This window comes from Acomys russatus, chromosome 7, assembly GCF_903995435.1.
Source record: "Acomys russatus chromosome 7, mAcoRus1.1, whole genome shotgun sequence".
Taxonomy (NCBI): domain Eukaryota; kingdom Metazoa; phylum Chordata; class Mammalia; order Rodentia; family Muridae; genus Acomys; species Acomys russatus.
This window is the reverse complement of record NC_067143.1, coordinates 54,520,128-54,540,957: the sequence shown is the minus strand read 5'-3', so window position 1 is coordinate 54,540,957 and position 20,830 is coordinate 54,520,128. Positions and strand designations below refer to the sequence as shown.

At 44.6% G+C, this 20,830-nt stretch overlaps 2 protein-coding genes across 2 annotated transcripts; one reads left to right on the top strand and one right to left on the bottom strand.

The window, feature by feature from the left end:
* Positions 1-345: 345 nt before the first annotated feature.
* Trim21 (tripartite motif containing 21) lies at positions 346-5,307 on the top strand. The gene is made up of 6 exons (XM_051149115.1): positions 346-840; positions 1,199-1,294; positions 1,826-2,056; positions 3,708-3,730; positions 4,387-4,487; positions 4,753-5,307. The coding sequence occupies exons 1-6, from the start codon at positions 421-423 to the stop codon at positions 5,295-5,297; spliced, it is 1,416 nt and encodes a 471-aa protein (XP_051005072.1). The 5' UTR covers positions 346-420; the 3' UTR covers positions 5,298-5,307.
* Positions 5,308-18,861: 13,554 nt separating this feature from the next.
* LOC127192150 (olfactory receptor 52B4-like) lies at positions 18,862-19,812 on the bottom strand. Its single transcript, XM_051149471.1, has one exon. It carries the CDS (start codon positions 19,810-19,812, stop codon positions 18,862-18,864), a length of 951 nt encoding a protein of 316 aa, XP_051005428.1.
* Positions 19,813-20,830: the final 1,018 nt, after the last annotated feature.

Sequence of the window (20,830 nt, the reverse complement as noted above, 5' to 3'; positions counted from 1 at the left end):
ATTCAACAGGCATGTAGCACCCATTTGGAATCCGGAAGTCCGTGTAAGTGCGGTAAATGGTCATTACGGCTATGATTGACTTCTGCACAACGGAGGCATGAGATGAGCGAAAGTATGTGGGAGAAGTCTGGACACCGAGGATTAAAGCAGGGACGGATGTGATGAAGGCGGAGTTATTAACAGCTTTATCCCCACCAATTTTCTCTGCCTCTTCTGGAAACTCAGTTCCCCTTTCTGCCTGACTGGATCAATAGGCCAGCCATCTTTTCTTTTCCCTTCCTGTACCATTCTCTCTCTCTTTTTTTTTTTTCCCCCATTACTTTAGGGAGTTTGGGGTTTGCCTTGCTTTTGCTTTTGCCATGTACCCTCTGATTTTATCTCTTCCCTTACCCCTTCTGCCCCCTCAGGCTTCCACGGCAGATGTCATCCTCTACAACTTCAAAAATGTCTGTGGAAAAGATGTGGGAGGAGGTGACCTGCAGTATCTGCCTGGACCCCATGGTGGAGCCGATGAGCATCGAATGTGGCCACAGCTTTTGCAAGGAATGCATTTCTGAGGTTGGGAAAAAAGGGGGCGGTACATGTCCCCAGTGCCGCCAACAGTTCCTGCTCCGAAACTTCAGGCCCAATCGGCATATAACCAACATGGTAGCAAACCTAAAACAAATAGCCCAGAATACCAAGAAGGGCAGCCAGGAAGTCCGCTGCATGAAGCATGGGGAGACACTGCATCTGTTCTGTGAGGAAGATGGGCAGGCCCTTTGCTGGGTGTGTGCCCAGTCTGGGAAACACCGTGACCACACCACGGTCCCTATTGAAGAGGCTGCTAAGCTATACCAGGTGAGTCCTAAGCACAGAGACACATGTAGGTGTAAAGAAGATGGCCCATGGAGAGGGCTTAGTTCCCCAGAGTGGTAGCCCAGAGTCGGGAATGGAGGGTTGCTCTCTCCCTTCACTGAGAGAAACTTGTGCATTGGATACATCTTTATTTCTCAGGAGCAGGGGCTATGGCATGGAAGATGCGACATGAATCTTGCTTTCTCATGCCTTCCTGGTGAATTACACATGTAATGACCCTAATCCCATTACCCCATCGCTGTAGCTGTTTTTGTAAGCCATTCTAACTTTCTTCCAAAGTCTTTCCATCCGCCTCTTCCAACACCACAGCTGGGGACTAACCTGCTGTCTTTTTCTGCAGGAGAAGCTCCACGTGGCTTTAGAAAAACTGAGAAAAGGGAAAGAGTTGGCCGAGAAGTTGGAAATGGATCTTGCAAGGCAAAGAACAGATTGGAAGGCAAGAGCCCTAGGCTAGGCTGCGTCCTGGGTCTTGACCTCAAGCAAGCCGTAGCCATGACTGTGCCTATCCAAGGGGTGGTAGAATTACTATATAGGTCACTCTCCAAGAATCACCCACTCTCTACATCTCTAGATAGAAATTGAAAGGAAGGAAGGAAGGAAGGAAGGAAGGAAGGAAGGAAGGAAGGAAGGAAGGGTGGAAATCAGGTATTTCCTCCGATCTGGCACAAAGATCCTAAGTTTTGGAAGAAAGGTTGAGAAAATATCTGGTGCCAGAAGGTGTGTGTGTGTGTGTTCTGTGCATGCGTGTGTGTCTGTCTGTGTTTGCTGCATGCGGGTCTGTCAGTGTACAAGCTCCATGCGTGAGTGTGTGTGTGTGTGTGTGTGCGTGTGTGTGTGTGTGCTCATTCCCAAACATAAACAGGAATAGGTGTTTAGGAAACAGAAATACCTCCACCTCCCAAAGCCTAGGAAATTTTTATCAAAAATTTAGAAGTGTAAAACTCTTGTCTTTCCTTTGTCATCACAGGAGAACGTGGACACGCAGAGGTCGAGGATTCACGCAGAGTTTGTACATCAGAACAGCTTGCTGGCTCAGGAGGAACAGAGGCAGCTGCAGAGGCTGGAGGAGGATGAGAGGGAGCACCTGAGACTCCTGGGGAAGAAGGAGCTTGAGCTGGCAGAGAAGAACCAGGCCCTGCAGGAGCTCATCGCAGAGCTGGAGAGGAGGAGCCGGTGCTCCGAGCTGGAGCTTCTGCAGGTGCGACCATTGCGCAGGCGCAAGGCGTGACTTGGAAAAAGCCAGAGCTGCCTGCAACTGCTCTTCGGCTTTTAATGCAAGTGCTACCTTAATCTTTGGGATATTCTTAAATCAACTGAAATGTGAAACACACACACACACACACACACACACACACACACACACACACACACACCCGCGAGCAGCTTCCCTTCCAGAACAACAGAGTACAGATGCAAGAGAAAGTACCCAATGTCGCAACCAATAGACAGCCATGCCTGGAAGGTGCCAACCGCAGGAGGTGCCACGTGGGGGGGGCTGGAGCGCTGCACTTGTCACGTGTCACCAGGATACATAGTATTACATATCTTGAGTGCTTTTTTTTTTTAAAAGAGTTAAATGAGAAAACCCATTTCTAGTGCTCAGACAAGTAGCCTTAGAATGTTTTTAGTGCAGTTTACAAAACTGAACTGTGCCATCTCTCTCCAAAGTGATAGGTCGTGATAGAACTGTTTTTCTTTTCTATACTCAGTTTCTCCCTTTATGAAGCCACAGGGGGAGTGGGATCCACGAGGGTGCCCCTCACCCTCGTCATAGCTGCTGCATCCTAACACTTTATGCTGTATCTGTGAACTACCTACTTGGCCTGCTTCTGCGTGTAATCTCACCCTTTTCCCAAAATAAATTTAGCTTTAAAATAATTTTTCTTCTGAAGCACAGGAACCAAGAAATCGTGTAATGGTACTACAAGGTTTTTTCCCCAAATTTTTCCCATAATGATGATAACTGCAAATTCCTAAACAGCACACCAATGGTGTACCAGGCTCAGGTAGGTGCTGCTGGGACCCCATTCCATGGATGAGGAAACTAAGGAGCAGAGGCATCAATGGACTTAGTGAGAGACTCACACTAACGTACATCAGTTTGTCACAGTAGTAGTAGACACACAGTAAGATAAAATACGCACATGATTGTGTTTGAAAGTCAGTGCATATTCCAAAGCCACCACCTATGGTATGTTAGCCTCACATTGGAACTATACACTAGATGGTTTCTATGTTTCTATGGTTTCTATGTCCCTCAGATGCATCCAGACATTTCTTCCTGCTTTGTACAGAAAAGCTGGTCATAGCGGTTTGGCTTGGCAGGCTTTCTCTTGCTGGTAACTGAACTGGGCTCCCTGGTGCTTTTTGACTGAGCCTAGGAGCCTCATTATGGCCGTCAATACTCCCTGGGAAGGAGTATTCTCACTTGAGCGCACTCTTAAACACAGGTTGGGGGGGTTAGCCTAGGACAACGCTTTTAACCAATTAACCCTTCGTCCTCAGACAACTCAAGCCCCTAAATGGCAAGGAGCCATTCTGGACATCGCCTGTCAGCCACTGTCTGCCTGAAACCGCCTCTGGGCTTCAGTTGGGTTGTGTTATTGATCTTCCTCTTCTACCATCTCCATGGCCAGCCCCGCCCCCTCCAGGAGCCCAGCCCTTCTAATTTGTCTTCTCAATCAGTCTTTAAACCCTGGTCGTGCCCTAGCTAAAGGCCACATCCATGCTGGCTTCCTAGCTATTCCATAAACTGTCACATGTCCTCTCTGCACGCACATCCCCAGGAGTGACATCTCAATGGTCAGTCAGAAACTCCAGAGTTGACTCTCTGTTTCTTCTCTCCTCAGGAGGTGAGGCTCGTCCTGGAAAGGTAAGGAGAGGTTTGCTCAGTTAGGAAAGGGAACAGGAAGCATGCGTGAGGGGAGAGAAACGGCCATTGACCTGGAAACACGTGCCCTGGGGCTTCCCCAGTGCATCCCTGTTCTCAAAGACCTGGTCCTCTCTAAAGTGTTCCCTCGCCTCAGAAGGCTAATGGGCGTCTCAATTGACAGATTGCCCGATGTCATTAGAGTGTATCATCTTCACCCATTAAAGTCCCCCACCAAAAACAAAAGGGAATCTGAGTCTGCTAGGACCCTTGTATGGAAAGACGTCCGTAAGTCATGAATAGAATCTGCAGCGTGGCCGGGCTCCTCCGGGTTCTTCACAGACATGACTCGGCCTATTAGAGGTTTCCCTACGAACTTAAATAGAGTCCACTTATCTGTGACCTCAGGCTTTAGAAGGAGGTGGAGACTTATTTAAATTTCCTACAACTTGGAGCTCCTAGCTAAAAACTACTTTTTTCTTTCACATGGACTTTGAATGCGTGCATAATTGTCAATTTGTATTGAAGTACTAATTATCACAGCCATCCATGAAGGGAGTCCTGGGGTAAAGATAGAAGTAGCAAGTAAGATTCTCAGTCTCTCTCTCTCTCTCTCTCTCTCTCTCTCTCTCTCTCTCTCTCTCTCTCTCTCTCTCTAGGAGTGAATCCTGGAACCTGGACACGTCAGATGTTGCCTCCCCGGACCTGCCAAATGCATGCCACGTGCCAGGGCGGAAGAAGATGCTGAGGACATGTTGGGGTGAGGTGACTTCTAGGAATTGTGGGCTGGAATAGAAGAGGATAACAACAGTGTGTGGGGAGCATGGAGGGGGGCAGCACGTGGAAGAGGTGGCAGATGAGTCCAGGTGGAGCAGAGACACATCAGTAAGATTTGCTCACACCTCAGAGGAAGAGTTAGTTACTGTGAGTCATTTCCTCACATAGTGGAGGTTCAGGGTCACCCCTCACCACAGGCAAAGAGTTGCTGGCCCCTCCCAGACTCACCTGTGATCTTCTTTGTGCAGTTCATGTTACTCTGGATTGCAACACAGCCAACCCATGGCTCATCATCTCAAAGGACCGGAGACAAGTGAAGATTGGAGACACGCCTAAGAATGTGCCTGAGAATAATGAGAGATTTAATAATTACCCCATGGTGCTAGGTGCTCAGAAATTCTGCTCTGGGAAGATGTACTGGGAGGTAGATGTGACCAGAAAGGAGGCCTGGGACCTGGGGGTTTGCAGAAATTCTGCACAGAGGAAGGGGCAGTTTTCACTCAGTCCTGAGAATGGTTTCTGGACCATTTGGCTGTGGAAAAAAGATAGCTATGAGGCTGGGAGCAGCCCCCACACCACCCTCCACGTGCCGATGCCTCCATGCCAAATTGGGATCTTTGTGGACTATGAGGCTGGCATTGTCTCCTTCTACAACATAACTGACCATGGCTCCCTCATCTACACCTTCTCGGAGTGTGATTTTGCCGGGCCTCTGCGGCCCTTCTTCGGTGTCGGTTTCAATGATGATGGTGGGAATGCGGCACCTCTGAAGCTCTGTCCGCTGAAGATGTGATGAGCAGGAGCCAGGACTACAGACTGCTGGCAGCACTTTCCGGACACTGGTCCCTCCTCGTCATGATCAAGGCCCAATGACTACTGAAGACCATTTCTAGATGCTGGTACCCACTTCCTACTGCTGTTCTTTAGCCATGCAGTCTGCCTTTTTTAGTCCATCTAGTTGGAACTACCCCAAACCCTCATCTCTTTAGAGGAGTCAGGGCTCCAGAATGAAGGTGTGACTGGAGGTAACCGCCAGCACTAACTGACCTTTAACATCAATACACCTGACACAGGGTCCTTAATGGTTCTGTCAAGTGACACAGGCTCCTCACATTAGACCCGAACTCGTCTAGCTCAGCCAAAACCACATTTCCTGCCTCCTTTGTGTAACTTACTTTGTTTTCTTTTCTCTGTCCGTGGCTGTTCCCTTTGGCCAGATGCCTACCTATTCCTATATCCTCTGTGGCTTGCAGAAGGACTTCCTAAAAACTGCACCTCAGTCTACCCTACTCAGTCCTTGTTGGCAAAGCTCAAAATCCGTCTCCTTAACATTGTACATCTTTTGGGTTGGGTTTTTCATTGTTGTTGTTACTGACGGGTTTGTTGTTTGTTTTCCCTCCCCGGGATGCTCTTTATCCGAGGACCCAGAGCAAGAATACTTTGCAGGGCACCAGCAAAGCCAAGATAAATTAGTGAAAGTGCTTCAGGCAAGAGCTGAATTTATCAGTGCCAGTATACTCGGTGTTCCTAGTGATAGCCAACGTTTAGGTGCCATGCTGGCCTGGTCAGTGACTCCCTGCAGTTGAGTCTCTCATGGGACAGCTATGGGCAGTGGCTCCCTGCTATCAGTTTACAGGGATGCTGTTCCATGGTTCCCTTGCCTTGAAGGAAGTGAAATTGGTACACGAACTGGTACCCAACTATATTGAGAGCATCAGAAATGCCATCAGCAGAGTGAAGAGGCAGGATGGATGGGTGCGCAATGGACAAAATTCAGGATGGTTTCGAATTCAGTCAGTAGCTCCAGAAGTTTTGACATACACTGTGAATGGAAACAAATGTGGCCCAACAGCTGCCAGAGTCGAGAAACTTCTGCTGCTCCCTTTGTTGCTCCAACTCAAACCGAAGAAACCTCTAAGCTCTGGCAATGCCGCCTCACAGAGACCCATCTCCACACAGGTGGCTGTGACGCTAAAGCTTAGCCGAGGGCCAGTGTGAAAGAATCCTGTGTGGACAACGAGGCAGAAAAGTGCCGAGCTGCTGCAGCAGGTGGAAGCACTGAAGCTTCGTGCCGAAGACTTAAAAGGAAACAGATGTCTACCTCAGAAAGCTGAGGGAATCGTTGAACTGACTGGCCAGGAGAATGAGCAAAGGACTGTGGGAATTCTCTAGGCCTCAGATGAGGGCGTTGTGGTACCCAATGAAGAGGCCCATGGATGGAGCAAGGTGAGTTTCGGCAGCTGGACCAGAAGAAAACAACTGGATTTTTTTCTTTTCATTCCAAATCATGGTTCACCATGATGTTCCCTTTTATTAACCATTCTTTAGAGAGTCAGTCACTCATGGTTTTGTCTTCAAAATACACTTTGCAGAGGCTCCCCTCCTTTCTCAATAACTTTGAGGTCAAGTTTTGCCTTTAGCAGTCTCTTGTCTGTTCCGAGGGACAAAGGCTGGCCATGGTGTTCACCAGTGGGTGCTGGTCACACTGTGTGGTCTAAAGGGTGTTTTTTGTGAAATGCACACAGGTGATGACACCAGTGGTGCAATGTAAACAGTGACTCGAACTTCGAGCTGGTGTAAAAGTGTGGCAAAGAACACTTTGATAAATAAACGCCTTAAGGGTATTTAAAGTATGCCTCTGTGTTTCAGACGTGACAGCTTTTTTTATTTTCTTCTCAGAAAATTTTGTAAGCATATAATGTTTCCTTATTACACTTTACTGCGTTCACTCACACTCACCTCCAACAGCACCCCTCCTTTTATCGTCCCCTGTCTTTCCCCAAAACAGGCCTCCCTTAACTTTGGTTTGTTGCTGTAGTGTTTATTGTGTGTGAGAGCATGAGGGGGGGCGGGAGGGGGAAGAGAGAGAGAGAGAGAGAGAGAGAGAGGGAGGGAGGGAGGGGGGGAGGGAGGGAGAGAGAGAGAGAGAGAGAGAGAGAGAGAGAGAGAGAGAGAGAGAGAGCGCTTCCCGCCCTGCTCCCTCCTCCCCTCTACAGTCCCGGAAGCCTGTGGACCCAGGCTGGCCTTCCAACAACACCCTCATCAGAGTGGAGTTCCTTCGGGAGCACCTTAGGTGTTCAGGGCTGTCCTGGGGTAAGGCACTTTCGCTGACAGCCAGAATATAGCCCCATCCTCTCTTGGGCGTCTGATTCTGCCTTAGGATTACTTCGGTGGAGTTGAAGACCCTACAGTCCTGTCAGTCTGCTGGGTCAGCCGAACAAGGAGCAGCAGCCATGTGTTCAGCCAGGAGAAGGAATACTAAGTCTCGCGGTAATGGCGTGCAGGAAAGGGTGTGGCTGCTGCAGCCTGCCCATGGCATCCCCTGTGCCTACCACAGAGTGGGGCACAATGAGTTCTCAGGAAATGATTGTTGAAATTAATGCTGAGAGTAGCTAAATTTTTCACCTTGATTGATGATGACTTTCATACTTGGTCTGTACAAGATTTAACATTCCACAGTCTCTAGAAGAAAGCAATAAAAACAGGCTTATCAAAAAGTTATGTGTTCTGGACAGTGGTGGCCCACACCTTTAATCCCAGCACTCGGGAGGCAGAGGCAGGAGGATCTCTGTGAGCTTGAGGCCAGCCTGGTTCACAAAGTGAGTTCTAGGACAGCCATGGCTGCTACACAGAGAAACCCTCTCTCAACACAAAGAAAAAAGCATGTCTTACACCTTTATAGGGTGTGTTGCTCCTTCCCCGTACCCCTACTTCTGACCTTAGGCTTCTCTGGGGACTTAAGAGGGAGAAGAAACTTCAAGAGGAGCCCAGATAGTGTCATAAAGGTTTTCTAGCGAGTCATAGCTTATGTTTGGGATTTGTAAACAAACTTGTAAAAATTTGTCAAATCCTGTTGACATAAATGCATGTGCAGAGAAGCCCACATTGTGTGCAATCAAAGATTATTTTTGCAAAAAAGAAAAAAAACTGGAGATCCAAGATGGCGGCGAGCAGTGTGGACCGCGTTTGGAGGCTCCAGTGAACAATTCAGGGAATTGCACAGATTTCTGAGCCAGGAACACCGAGGTCCAAACATCACGGCAGCAGGAGTGCTCCACGGTTCGGAGGGACCAGGGTGTGGAGGACCTGCGTGCCCCTGCACACGGGAGGAGCGTGGTTTTTCTCTGATCGGAGCGGCAGCGGCAGAGGCAGCAGCACCAGCGGCACCAGCAGCGGCGGCTGAGGTTTGCAGCTCATAGCCTTCCGGTGGAGGCGATTGGTGTGGTGGCTGGTGGGAATTGCTGCGGGAGAGGGGACTCGGGGCAGGATTTGGGTCACGTGGAGCCTTTGGACCCAGACTGGACTCGGCGGACAGTTCGGCCCCAGAGTCCCGGGTATTGGCCCGGCCCAGCAAACAATTCTGCCTGAGGCACTAACTCAGCGTGGCCATAGCTCCCCTGCTGTGGCGCAGGCTTAGTTGAGCACGCTGCTCCACACTAGGCACCACCTCAGCTCAGCGGCAGCTCCCCTGCGGTGACACAGTCTGGGCGGAGCACGTGTTCCACCACTGGCGCTAACTCAGAGCAGCCGCAGTTCTCCTGCTGTGGCGCAGGCTTGGTGACGTGCTCGGTTCCATCCTAGGCACCACCTCAGCTCAGCGGCAGCTCCCCTGGGGTGACACAGTCCGGGCGGAGCACTTGTTCCACCACTGGCGCTAACTCAGAGCAGCCGCAGTTCTCCTGCTGTGGCACAGGCTGGACAGAGCTCTCGGTTCCACCAGCTCTAAGACTCTGGTTGGACACAGTGTGCAGTTTGAATCCAGAATTCCTGGCTGAGATTGGTGGTCAGTTCGGGCCCTGAGTCAATAACTGACCACAGCACGCACTTTGGGCCAAAAGGCCCTAGTGGAGCTTGGTGCGTAGTCCCAGCCCAAAAATTCTGGCTGGACCCTGTGTGCATTTTGGGCCCAAAATCCCTAGCTGAGCTTGGCAGACGGTTCAGGCCCTGAAAATCTAGCTGAGTTCTGCCCGTGGTTCGGTCCCAGTGCTCCTGGCTGGATTTGGCAGGGAACACAGAAGGCTGTGGATACCTTGGCCTGACCCAACGCTCATTCAGAGACCCAGAACAATTGCAGGATCCACAGCAGAGGGGGACTGAGGATCACTGGCTGTGAGAGACCAGAACAACAGGGCTAACCTCCTAACATCCACACCAGTGAAGCTTTGAGCTCGCAGCCTAGGGAAATCGTAAGAAAACAAGTGAATCTATCGTCAGACACCCTCCATTCAACTCTGGAAGCTACCCAACAAAAACAAAGACGGCAAGATGTCTAAAGGACAACGAAAAAGCATACGCAAAAAACCCCAAAACAACATGGCGTCTCCAGTTTCCAGCTATCCCAAAGAAAACCACCCAGAGAACTCAAATACAACGGAAATACAAGAAAATGACCTCAAATCCTTAGTAATGAGGATGATAATGGAGGAAACAAATAAAATTCGTAATCAAATGCAGGAAGACTCAGACAAACAGGTGAGAGACATAAAAGAAGCACATAGAGTGGAACTGGAAAAATTGCAGGAAAATGCAAACAACCAGATGAAAGAAATAACTAAAACGGTTCAAGCTCTGAAGACCTATAAAGAGGCAATGGAAGAAACTCAGGAATATACAAAAAATCAGATGAAAGAAATAAAAAAATCAGTTCAAGATCTGAAAATGAAAATGGATTCAATGATAAACACACAGACAGAAGAAAAACGAGAACGTGAGACCTCAGAGAAGAAGGCGAGCAACACAGAGGTGAGCTTTTCTAACAGAATCCAAGAGATGGAAGAACGAATCTCAGGGCTAGAAGATACAATCACAGATATTGAATCAACCATTAAAGAAAATGCCAAATCTGGAAAACTCCTGACACAAAACATCCAAGAAATTAAGGACACCATGAAAAGAAGAAATCTGAGGATAATAGGCATTGAAGAAAGAGAAGACATCAGACTCCAGGGCCCAGAAACTATTCTCAACAAAATCATAGAAGAAAATTTCCCCAATCTAAAGAAAGAGATGCCTATAAACATACAAGAGGCCTACAGAACACCAAATAGAATTGACCAGAAAAGAAAAACTGCCCGCCACATAATAATCAAAACACAAAACATGCAGAACAAAGAAAAAATATTAAAAGCTGCAAGGGAAAAGGGCCAAATAACATTTAATGGTAAACCTATCAGAATTACACCTGACTTCTCAGCAGAGACCATAAAAGCCAGAAGGGCCTGGACAGAGATCCTGCAAACCCTAAGAGAACACAGATGCCAGGCCAGACTACTTTACCCAGCAAAATTATCAATAACCATTGATGGAGAAAACAAAATATTCCATGACAAAAACAAATTCAAACAGTACCTATCCACAAACCCAGCTTTACAGAAGGTACTAGAAGGAAAACTCCATCCCAAAGGGTCAAGCTACAACCAAAACTACCCAGGAAATAGATAACTATCCCATGGCAAAAACACAACTACACAAACGCTCGACTGGAAACAACATCAAAATTAAGACTCTTAACAGTCACTGGTCATTAATATCTCTCAACATCAATGGCCTCAATTCTCCAATAAAAAGACACAGACTAACCGAATGGGTACATAAACAAGACCCAACATTCTTCTGCATCCAAGAAACACATCTCACCCATAATGAAAGGCATTACCTCAGGGTAAAAGGTTGGAAAAAAATATTCCAAGCAAATGGTCACAAGAAGCAAGCAGGTGTAGCCATTTTAGTATCGAACAAAATAGACTTTCAACCAAAATTAATCAAAAGGGATGAGGAAGGACACTTCATACTCATCAAAGGTAAAGTCAACCAAGATGACATCACAATTCTGAACATCTATGCTCCCAATACAAGGGCACCCACATATGTAAAAGATCTCCTAAAAAAGCTTAAACCACACATCGATCCCCACACAATAATAGTGGGAGACTTCAACACCCCACTCTCACTGAAGGATAAGTCATTGAAACAAAAACTAAGCCGAGAAATAACATCATTAACCAATGCCATGGGTCAAATGGATCTAACAGATATCTATAGAACCTTTCACCCAAACAAGAAAGAATACACCTTCTTCTCTGCACCCCATGGAACCTTCTCCAAAATTGATCACATCGTAGGTCACAAAGCAAGCCTCAACAGATACAAGAGGATTGAAATAATACCTTGTATCCTATCAGATCACCATGCTCTTAGGCTGCAATTCAACAACAACAGAAATAACAAAAAGCCTACACGTTTGTGGAAACTAAACAACTCTCTGCTAAATGACACCTGGGTCAGGGAAGAAATAAAGAAAGAAATCAAGGAGTTTCTGAAATTCAATGAAAATGAAGAAACAACATACCCAAATTTGTGGGATACATTGAAAGCAGTGCTAAGAGGAAAATTCATAGCACTAAGTGCCTTTAAAAAGAAATTGGAAACATCGCACATAAGCATCTTAACAACACAACTGGAAGCCCTAGAAAAAAAGAAGCAGAAACACCCAAGAGGAGTAGACGCCTGGAAATAATCAAACTCAGGGCTGAAATTAACAAATTAGAAACTAAGAAAACAGTCCAAAGAATCAACAAAACCAAAAGCTGGTTCTTTGAGAAAATCAACAAGATAGACAGACCATTAGCCAAACTAACTAAAAGGCAGAGAGACAGTATTGAAATCAACAAAATCAGAAATGAAAAGGGAGACATAACAACAGACACTGAAGAAATTCAAAGAATCATAAGATCCTACTTTGAAGGCATATACGCCACAAAATTTGAAAATCTAAGGGAAATGGACGATTTTCTTGATCAAGTTCACTTGCCAAAGTTGAGTGAAGAACAGATAAACAAGTTAAATAGTCCCATTTCCCCTACAGAAATAGAAGCAATCATCGATGGTCTTCCAACCAAAAAAAGCCCAGGGCCAGATGGTTTCAGTGCAGAATTCTACCAGACCTTTAAGGGCGAGCTAATACCGATACTCTTCAAGCTACTCCAAAAGATAGAAATGGATGGAAAATTACCAACTTCATTCTATGAGGCCATAGTCTCATTGATACCTAAACCTCACAAAGACTCAACAAAGAAAGAGAATTTCAGACCAATTTCTCTTATGAACATAGATGCAAAAATACTAAATAAAATACTTGCAAAACGAATACAGGAGCACATCAAAGATATCATTCATCATGACCAAGTAGGCTTCATTCCAGGCATGCAGGGATGGTTTAATATACGGAAATCCATCAATGTAATCCATCATATAAACAAACTGAAAATAAAAAACCACATGATCATCTCCTTGGATGCAGAGAAAGCATTTGATAAAATTCAACACCCATTCATGTTTAAAGTTTTAGAGAGATCGGGGATACAAGGCACTTTCCTCAACATAATAAAGGCTATATACAGCAAGCCAATAGCCAAAATCAAAGTAAATGGTGAGATACTCAAGGAAATTCCTCTAAAATCGGGAACAAGGCAAGGCTGCCCACTCTCTCCATATCTCTTCAATATAGTACTCGAAGTTCTAGCCAGAGCAATAAGACAACAAAAGGAGATCAAGGGTATCCAAATGGGAAAGGAGGAAGTCAAATTATCCCTCTTTGCAGATGATATGATAGTGTACATAAGTGACCCTCAAAACTCCACCAGAGAACTCCTAAAGCTGATAAACACCTTCAGCAAATTGGCTGGATACAAAATTAACTCAAAAAAGTCTGTAGCCTTCCTATACACAAATGACAAGCTTACAGAGGAAGAAATTAGGAAAACCACACCCTTCACATTAGCCACAAGCAATATAAAATATCTAGGAGTTACCCTAACTAAGCAAGTGAAGGATTTGTATGAAAAAAATTTCAAAACTCTGAAGAAAGAGATTGAAGATGACCTGAGAAGATGGCGTGATCTTCCTTGCTCATGGATCGGGAGAATTAACATAGTAAAAATGGCCATCCTACCAAAAGCAATCTACAGATTCAATGCAATCCCTATCAAAATAACTACACAATTTTTTAAAGACATTGAAAGTTCAATTCTGAACTTCATATGGAAAAACAAAAAACCCAGAATAGCTAAAACAATCTTGTACAATAAAAGATGCTCCGGAGGAATCTCCATACCTGATCTCAAACTGTACTATAAAGCAATAGTACTTAAAACAGCATGGTACTGGCACAGCAACAGGCTGGTTGATCAGTGGAATCGAATCGAAGACCCAGATATGAATCCACACACATATGGTCACTTGATTTTTGACAAAGAAGCCAAATCCATTCAATGGAAAAAGGATAGCATCTTCAACAAATGGTGCTGGTCTAACTGGAGGTCTATGTGTAAAAAAATGAAACTGGACCCATATTTGTCACCTTGCACAAAACTCAAATCCAAGTGGATTAAAGACCCTCAACATAAAACCAGAGACACTAAGCCACTTAGAAGAAAAAGTGGGAAAGAGCCTGGAACATATTGGCACAGGAGACAACTTCCTGAACAGAACACCAACGGCCCAGGCCTTAAGGTCAACCATTAATAAATGGGACCTCATGAGGCTGAGAAGCTTCTGTAAGGCAGGAGACACTGTCAAGAGAACAAAGCGGCAGCCTACAGACTGGGAAAAAATCTTCACCAACCCTACATCTGACAAAGGTCTAATATCCAAAATATATAAAGAACTCAAGAAATTAAACACCACCAAACCGAATAACCCAATTGAGAAATGGGGCTTAGAACTAAACAGAGAATTCTCAACAGAGGAGTATCAAATGGCTGAGAAACACTTAAAGAAATGCTCAACCTCCTTAGTCATCAGGGAAATGCAAATAAAAACAACTCTGAGATTCCATCTTACACCCATCAGAATGGCTAAGATCAAAAATTCAAGCGACACCACATGCTGGCGAGGATGTGGGGAGAGAGGAACACTCCTTCATTGCTGGTGGGAATGCAAACTAGTACAGCCACTTTGGAAATCTATCTGGTGCTATCTCAGAAAAATGGGAATAGGGCTTCCTCAAGACCCAGCTATTCCACTCCTTGGAATATACCCAGAAGATGCTCCAGCACACAACAAGAAAATTTGCTCAACCATGTTCATAGCAGCCTTATTCATAATAGCCAGAACATGGAAACAGCCTAAGTGTCCCTCAGTAGAAGAGTGGATAAAGAAACTGTGGTACATATACACTATGGAATACTACTCAGCTATTAAAAACAAGGAATTCCCGAAATTTGTGGATAAATGGATTGAGCTAGAAATGATCATAATGAGTGAGTTAACCCAGAAGCAGAAAGAATCAAATGGTATATACTCACTTATATCTGCATACTAGCCCAAGGGGCATGTCCCACGAAAGCCTTCACTTACCAGGAAACTGGGACAGAGGGGAAGGCATCCTATTGGAACTCTAAATGAGAGACGCATGGGAGAACAGCAAAATAAAAGGATCCAGAGGGTCCTAGAAATCTACAAGTAGAACAATATGATAGGCAGATTTGGGCCCAGGGGTCCCGCTCAAACTAAGGCACCAGCCAAGGACAATACAGGAGGTAAACTTTAAACCCCTTCCCAGATCTAGCCAATGGTCAGAATATTCTCCACAGTTGAGTGGAGAGTGTAATACGACTTTCTCACGTACTCTGGTGCCTCACATTTGACCATGTCCCCTGGACGGGGAGACCTGGTGGCACTCAGAGGAAGGACAGCAAGTAGCCAAGAAGAGACTTGACACCCTATGAGAATATATAGGGGGAGGTAATCCCCCTCAGGAACAGTCATAGGGGAGGGGAATAATGGGAAAATGGGGGGGGGAGGAATGGGAGGATACAAGGGATGGGATAAACATTGAGATGTAACAAGAATAAATTAATAAAAAGAAAAAAAACTGAATTTGCCCTTCTGATAGAATCCACATCCAGAAACAGAATTGACAACATCTCAGCAAATCCAAATGGGTTTCCTTCAAGTCATAACTCATAGGATAATTGCAAATCTCATGTATACATCAAAACATTATAGATTTATTGTAATTCTTTGGCTGCTTTATAAACGAAGTTATGTAGAACCATTTCCTCTTGTTCTATGTCTAGCTTATTTTTGCTTCATAATGTTCACAATTCAATATTATAGTGGTAGGATTGATCCTTTTTACTCTCATTGCAGCCCATTCATTTTCACTGCTATTTCATAGCTCATTGTTTGGGTATTCAACTCTTTATTCATTCTATTATTGATGATACAGAAGTAATTTCCAGCTTGGGGCTATTAAAAGTGTAAATATTTTATTTATAAATACATTTATAAAAATATAAAGACAGCTACTATATTACTTCAAAGACCAGGGTGAGCATTATCAGCCAGAATTTCTGTGAAATCTTACAAAAGTTCTTCCTACTGACATAACTTTGCCTGACATTCCTGATCTTACATTGTGCTGAATGCAATAAGTATGAATTTTTGTATCTTTGGGTAGATGTATACACATTCTAATGTCCATTTGGCATAAAGATTCCCAGGAGTATACAGATGGTCCCCCAATTATAATGGTTTCCCTTACAGTTATTTTTAATTGACAAAGCGCAAAAACATACCCAGACAACCATTGTGATCTTTACCTTAAGTATCCAAAGTCTTCTCTGAAATAACGAACATTTATTATAAAGTGAGCTTTGAGATAGGTAGCTTGCCTAACTGAGCACATCTAAGACAAGCCATGCTGAACTCTTGTCCCTGATCTGAAACAGAATCTAATTGTCTTCAGTATGTACTCCTGCTAAGCATTTCATGAGATATTCAGATACTGTACAAAGGTGTCAGTGAGTTACAAGAGTTCATTGGGAAGAAGTGTTTCTAAAGAGGAGTAATAGTAACTCTTAGTAGACTAGACTATCGCCGAAACGAATATTCTAGGAGGTGGACAGAAAGGACATTCTAGGTAGAAAATATTCAAAGAACAGAGCAGACCCAGATAATGAGTCTTTGCATGTGAGGACCCAATAATGGAGCCAAAGATTCATTCATAAAGGCACTTAGCTTCTTGGCTGGTAGGCTGAAGGAGGAGTAGACTTGAGTGTATGGAAAAACATGAAGAAAAAAAACCTGAAGTGTTAACTATAAAGTCGATCTTTCTTCTTTATATTCTATCTTGGTGTTGACACTACAAATACTAGTTTGTATCTTATGATTTTCATGCTGGTGGTAAGAACTATTACAATGATATAAGTTTAAGTTCCTCCAAGTCTAAACACATGGCATACCAGATTGTCTCACTACCTGGAAGTGTAAGTTACACAGGGAATAACTCCCCTTGTTCTCCATCAAAAGAAATTACAAGGTTTCATAGTGTCTCAACTTTCACCCCAAATAGCCAATAACAAGTGTTGGGCGCATCTCTGTTTGACACATAAAAGTTATCTTGAGAAGTGAGAGAAAGCTCTCCAAGTACTGATTTCAATTCTGATTAATAGTGTCTCTTAAGGTCAAATAAAGCCTCTTGATTTTCTTGAATTTCTTTCATTCTGCCACCATCTTTCAAATTAGCAGGCACAAAAAGTATTAAAGAAACATTTTATATGTGCTGGCTCAGGCCCTACAAAGTCCCAGTATGGAGAGAGATGGCACAAAGTCCCACCCTATCTGAGGAGTTTGCTGCAGTTGGTAGCTGCAAGGAGAAGGACAGTGAGTTTTCTTTAAGGGTGTGAGCCCTGGTGAAAGCCACACCTCCTACAGCATAATGTAGGCTCAATTTTCTTAACCAATATATTTTATTAACAACTTAGTGACCGAGCATACATCACTTATAACCCGACTAACCAAAACAATAGGAAATGAGGATTAATTGACACAATAACAAAACCTTAAGGATATCAGTTCCAAGAAACCATTCTCTGGGCATGAGCTGCAGGATTTCTGCTGCTGGAACCTGGGGTAACCAGAACCCAGAACCTCCGCAGGAGCCGGAGCCCCGAAGCCTTCCCTCAAGCGGTTTTCTCTAGGAGCGTCTTGAAGTGCAGTGATGAACAGCCAAATCTATCCCAAGTCTCCAAAAACGCCCCTGCCTCCAGTTCTGGGCTCATTTATATATCTCCTCCCAGAGTCTGTTCACGGGATCTTTTCAGCTGGTAGCAATTAAGCTCCTGCATGAGGTGGTTGCTCTTCTAGTGAATTAAAATCACCTGTTCTCTCACGAGACCGTTCCGATCCCACACTTGGAATCCTAAAAACAAGGTTTATTGCTCCTTCAGCATAAGCAGTACTTGGTGGGTTTTCTTTAAACAGGAATGACACAAAGAATAGGAAAAAGGGAATGAATTTTGGGGGGTATAAGGGAAGAGGGTAATAAATATAATCAAATATATTGAAATTTTCAAAGAAATAATTTTAAAATGAGATTAGAAAAGAAACTATCAAAATTTCAAAGACGCTAAAGAAAAGATGAATTTTTAACATACACCAACAATTTATTCTAAATTATATATATATAATAAAGATTCTGTTTATAGGTCAGTCATGCCATGGCCTAATGATAACCATACAATTGGAACACAATCAAGAAATATGAAGATTATAGCAAGCCTCTATATTTGATTCAAACTAAACTGGTGTTTTTACAAAAAAAAAAAAAGTATTAAGCTGTAATGTTCACAATGGTTTAATTCAGGTAAGTAGATCTACAAAGACCTCTAATATCAAAGCCAATAATTAATTAATAAAAGGAATATACCCATCACTTTGCAAAAAAGAATAATAATAAATCCTGCTGCTTTTTTATATAAGATATTCATAGAATCAGATTCCCAACCAAGGTACGTGCGTATTTGTGTACCCATCCCACTCTGATCACACAGGATGGCTTTCTGTTGCTTTGAACTACATATTATATAAAATTTCTAACTCAAATATGGTTTTAGTGAAACTAAATGTATGTACACAATTATACCAGTTCAGATTCAGTGTGGACATTTTCATTGTGATGCAATAGGACAATTCATTGTACAGAAAACTTTCTTGTCCTTTCAGTTACTTCGGTGTGGGCACCCCTCTTTTAAAGGTGACCTAAGCATATCCTAAGAAGAGTTTCTGTGAAAATAAGTAATTTGCCCAAGGCCCGACACATTACTATCATCACCACAACCGTCACCATCAGCATCAACATCACCAAAGTCTAAGTATTAAGACCCTGACCCAAAGGTCCATGCTTCCTAAACACTGTATCTGTCTGATCGCATGGCAAAGTGACTTTGAAAGGCAAGGCAAGTTACACTGTACACTACTGTCCATGGAAATCTCGACTCATTCTTCAGTCTTTGCAAAGCAGGCACAACCATGTAAAGCTCTGTGTGGTGAAGACGCCACCTAACTAATCAAAGTCAGCATAGTTTCCACTGGGAAGACAGAGTGCTAAGTACACGCTCTCGAATCTGCCTGGTTTTGATGCCGTAGATGATGGGATTCAGCATGGGAGGGGCCAACATGCAGACATTGGCCAATAGGATGTGGGTGTGGAGAGGAACGTGGTGGCCAAACCTCTGGGTAATTATGGTAAAAATGCCAGGCAGGTAAAACATGGAAATGACACCGAGGTGGGATCCACATGTGCCCAGAGCCTTTTGCCGGGCTCCTCTGGAGGGGAGGCGGAAGACCGCATAGAGAATGAGACTGTAGGAAACTAAGATGAGCATAGCATCAAGCACTACCGTGGAGAGGAGGACAGACAAGCCATACCAAACATTGACGCGAATATCAGCACAAGCAAATTTAGCAACAGCCATGTGCTCGCAGTAGGTGTGCGGTAGCACATTGCTATGGCAGAAAGGCAGGCGTTTCACCAGGAACACATCTGGGAGTATCACACAGAAGCTTCTCAGGACCACAGCCAAGCCAATCCTAAGAATCACCACACGACTGAGTACTGTGCTGTAGTGCAGTGGGTCACAGATGGCCACGTAGCGGTCAAATGCCATGGCCAGCAGAATTCCTGATTCAGCGATGAAGGTGGCATGGATGAAGAAGATTTGCGTGACACAGCCATCCAGGGAAATGGTTCCAGCGTGAAACCAGAATATGGCCAGAGCTTTGGGCACAGTGGTGGTAGACAGGATGAGGTCAGCCACAGCCAGCATGCAGAGGAAGAGGTACATGGGCTCATGGAGACTGCGCTCCGTGATGATGACAAAGATGAGGATGCTGTTTCCAAACAATGCCACCAGGTAGGAAAGGAAGAAGGGGAAAGAGATCCACAAGTGTTGGTCTTCCAGGCCGGGGATGCCCAGCAGAATAAACAGAGAATGGCTGGTTCCTGTGTAGTTAAAAGATGCCATGCCCAGGCCAGGTCATTTATACATTGGAGTATAGGATCTGACAGTCACTTCCCTCTTCTGAAAAAGCTGAATGGGGTGGAGGAGGAGAATACAGGACATTTTCACTGGATACAACAGCAAAATGCATTTTGATCAGGGATGGTAGCAACCCCATAACAGATCTCTTGGTGAGGAGATGTGGACGACAACCCGCTGTTCTGTTTTTACTATATAGACCACAGTAGGTTGCTTCCCTGCCCTGGGTTTCTCTAATCATTTGACTCTGAAGGGACGATGGGGTAGACCATCTGTAAGACAGACTATTCCACCCTGCATGGCTTAGCTGGGGACCATTCTAAAGAGTTACAAGCTGCAAATAACAAACTGCAGTTCCCACAAAGTATCACTTCCAAAAGAAAAGTAGTAACTGAGTTGCCTATTGGTTTAACTGGCGCACTGAGCAGCAGCTTTGCTCAAGGGATGGGTACTTGAGGAACAGACAAAATAAAGGACAATACAATATACAAAATACAAAATAGTACAAACTATAAGCAATGCGTAAGAAAAAGCCTAACATGCAACGCTTTGGACAGAGTTCAGAAAACGCTTCCTGGAAGGGCTTCCTGACCTTAATTAAAGAATAATCGTGAGCTTGCCAAGTAAAGAAGCGTGGTAAGGGGAGAACACGAGCAACATTAAAGACGTCCCAAAGGGCTCGAGGTCGAGAGGAAGATACAACAAAGGGGTCAGGTAGAAGATAACTGTGAGGAGAGAGGGAGGAGGCAGTCACTGAAGGGCTTGCACACTACTCCAACGCCTTAGAATTTATAATGAAGTCGTGGCAGCCGCTGAAGAATCTTTACTGGGAAAATAAAAGAAAACTGTAAGGACAGGAACACTGAAAGAGCTTTTGAAAATGGAACCGATAACCCAGAGAGGGCATCAAGAATGCACGGCTTCTGCACACCACACACTGCTACTTGAGACTCCACGTTTGACTTCAGGCATCTACATGGCCCATGGCGATGCACACAGGAGC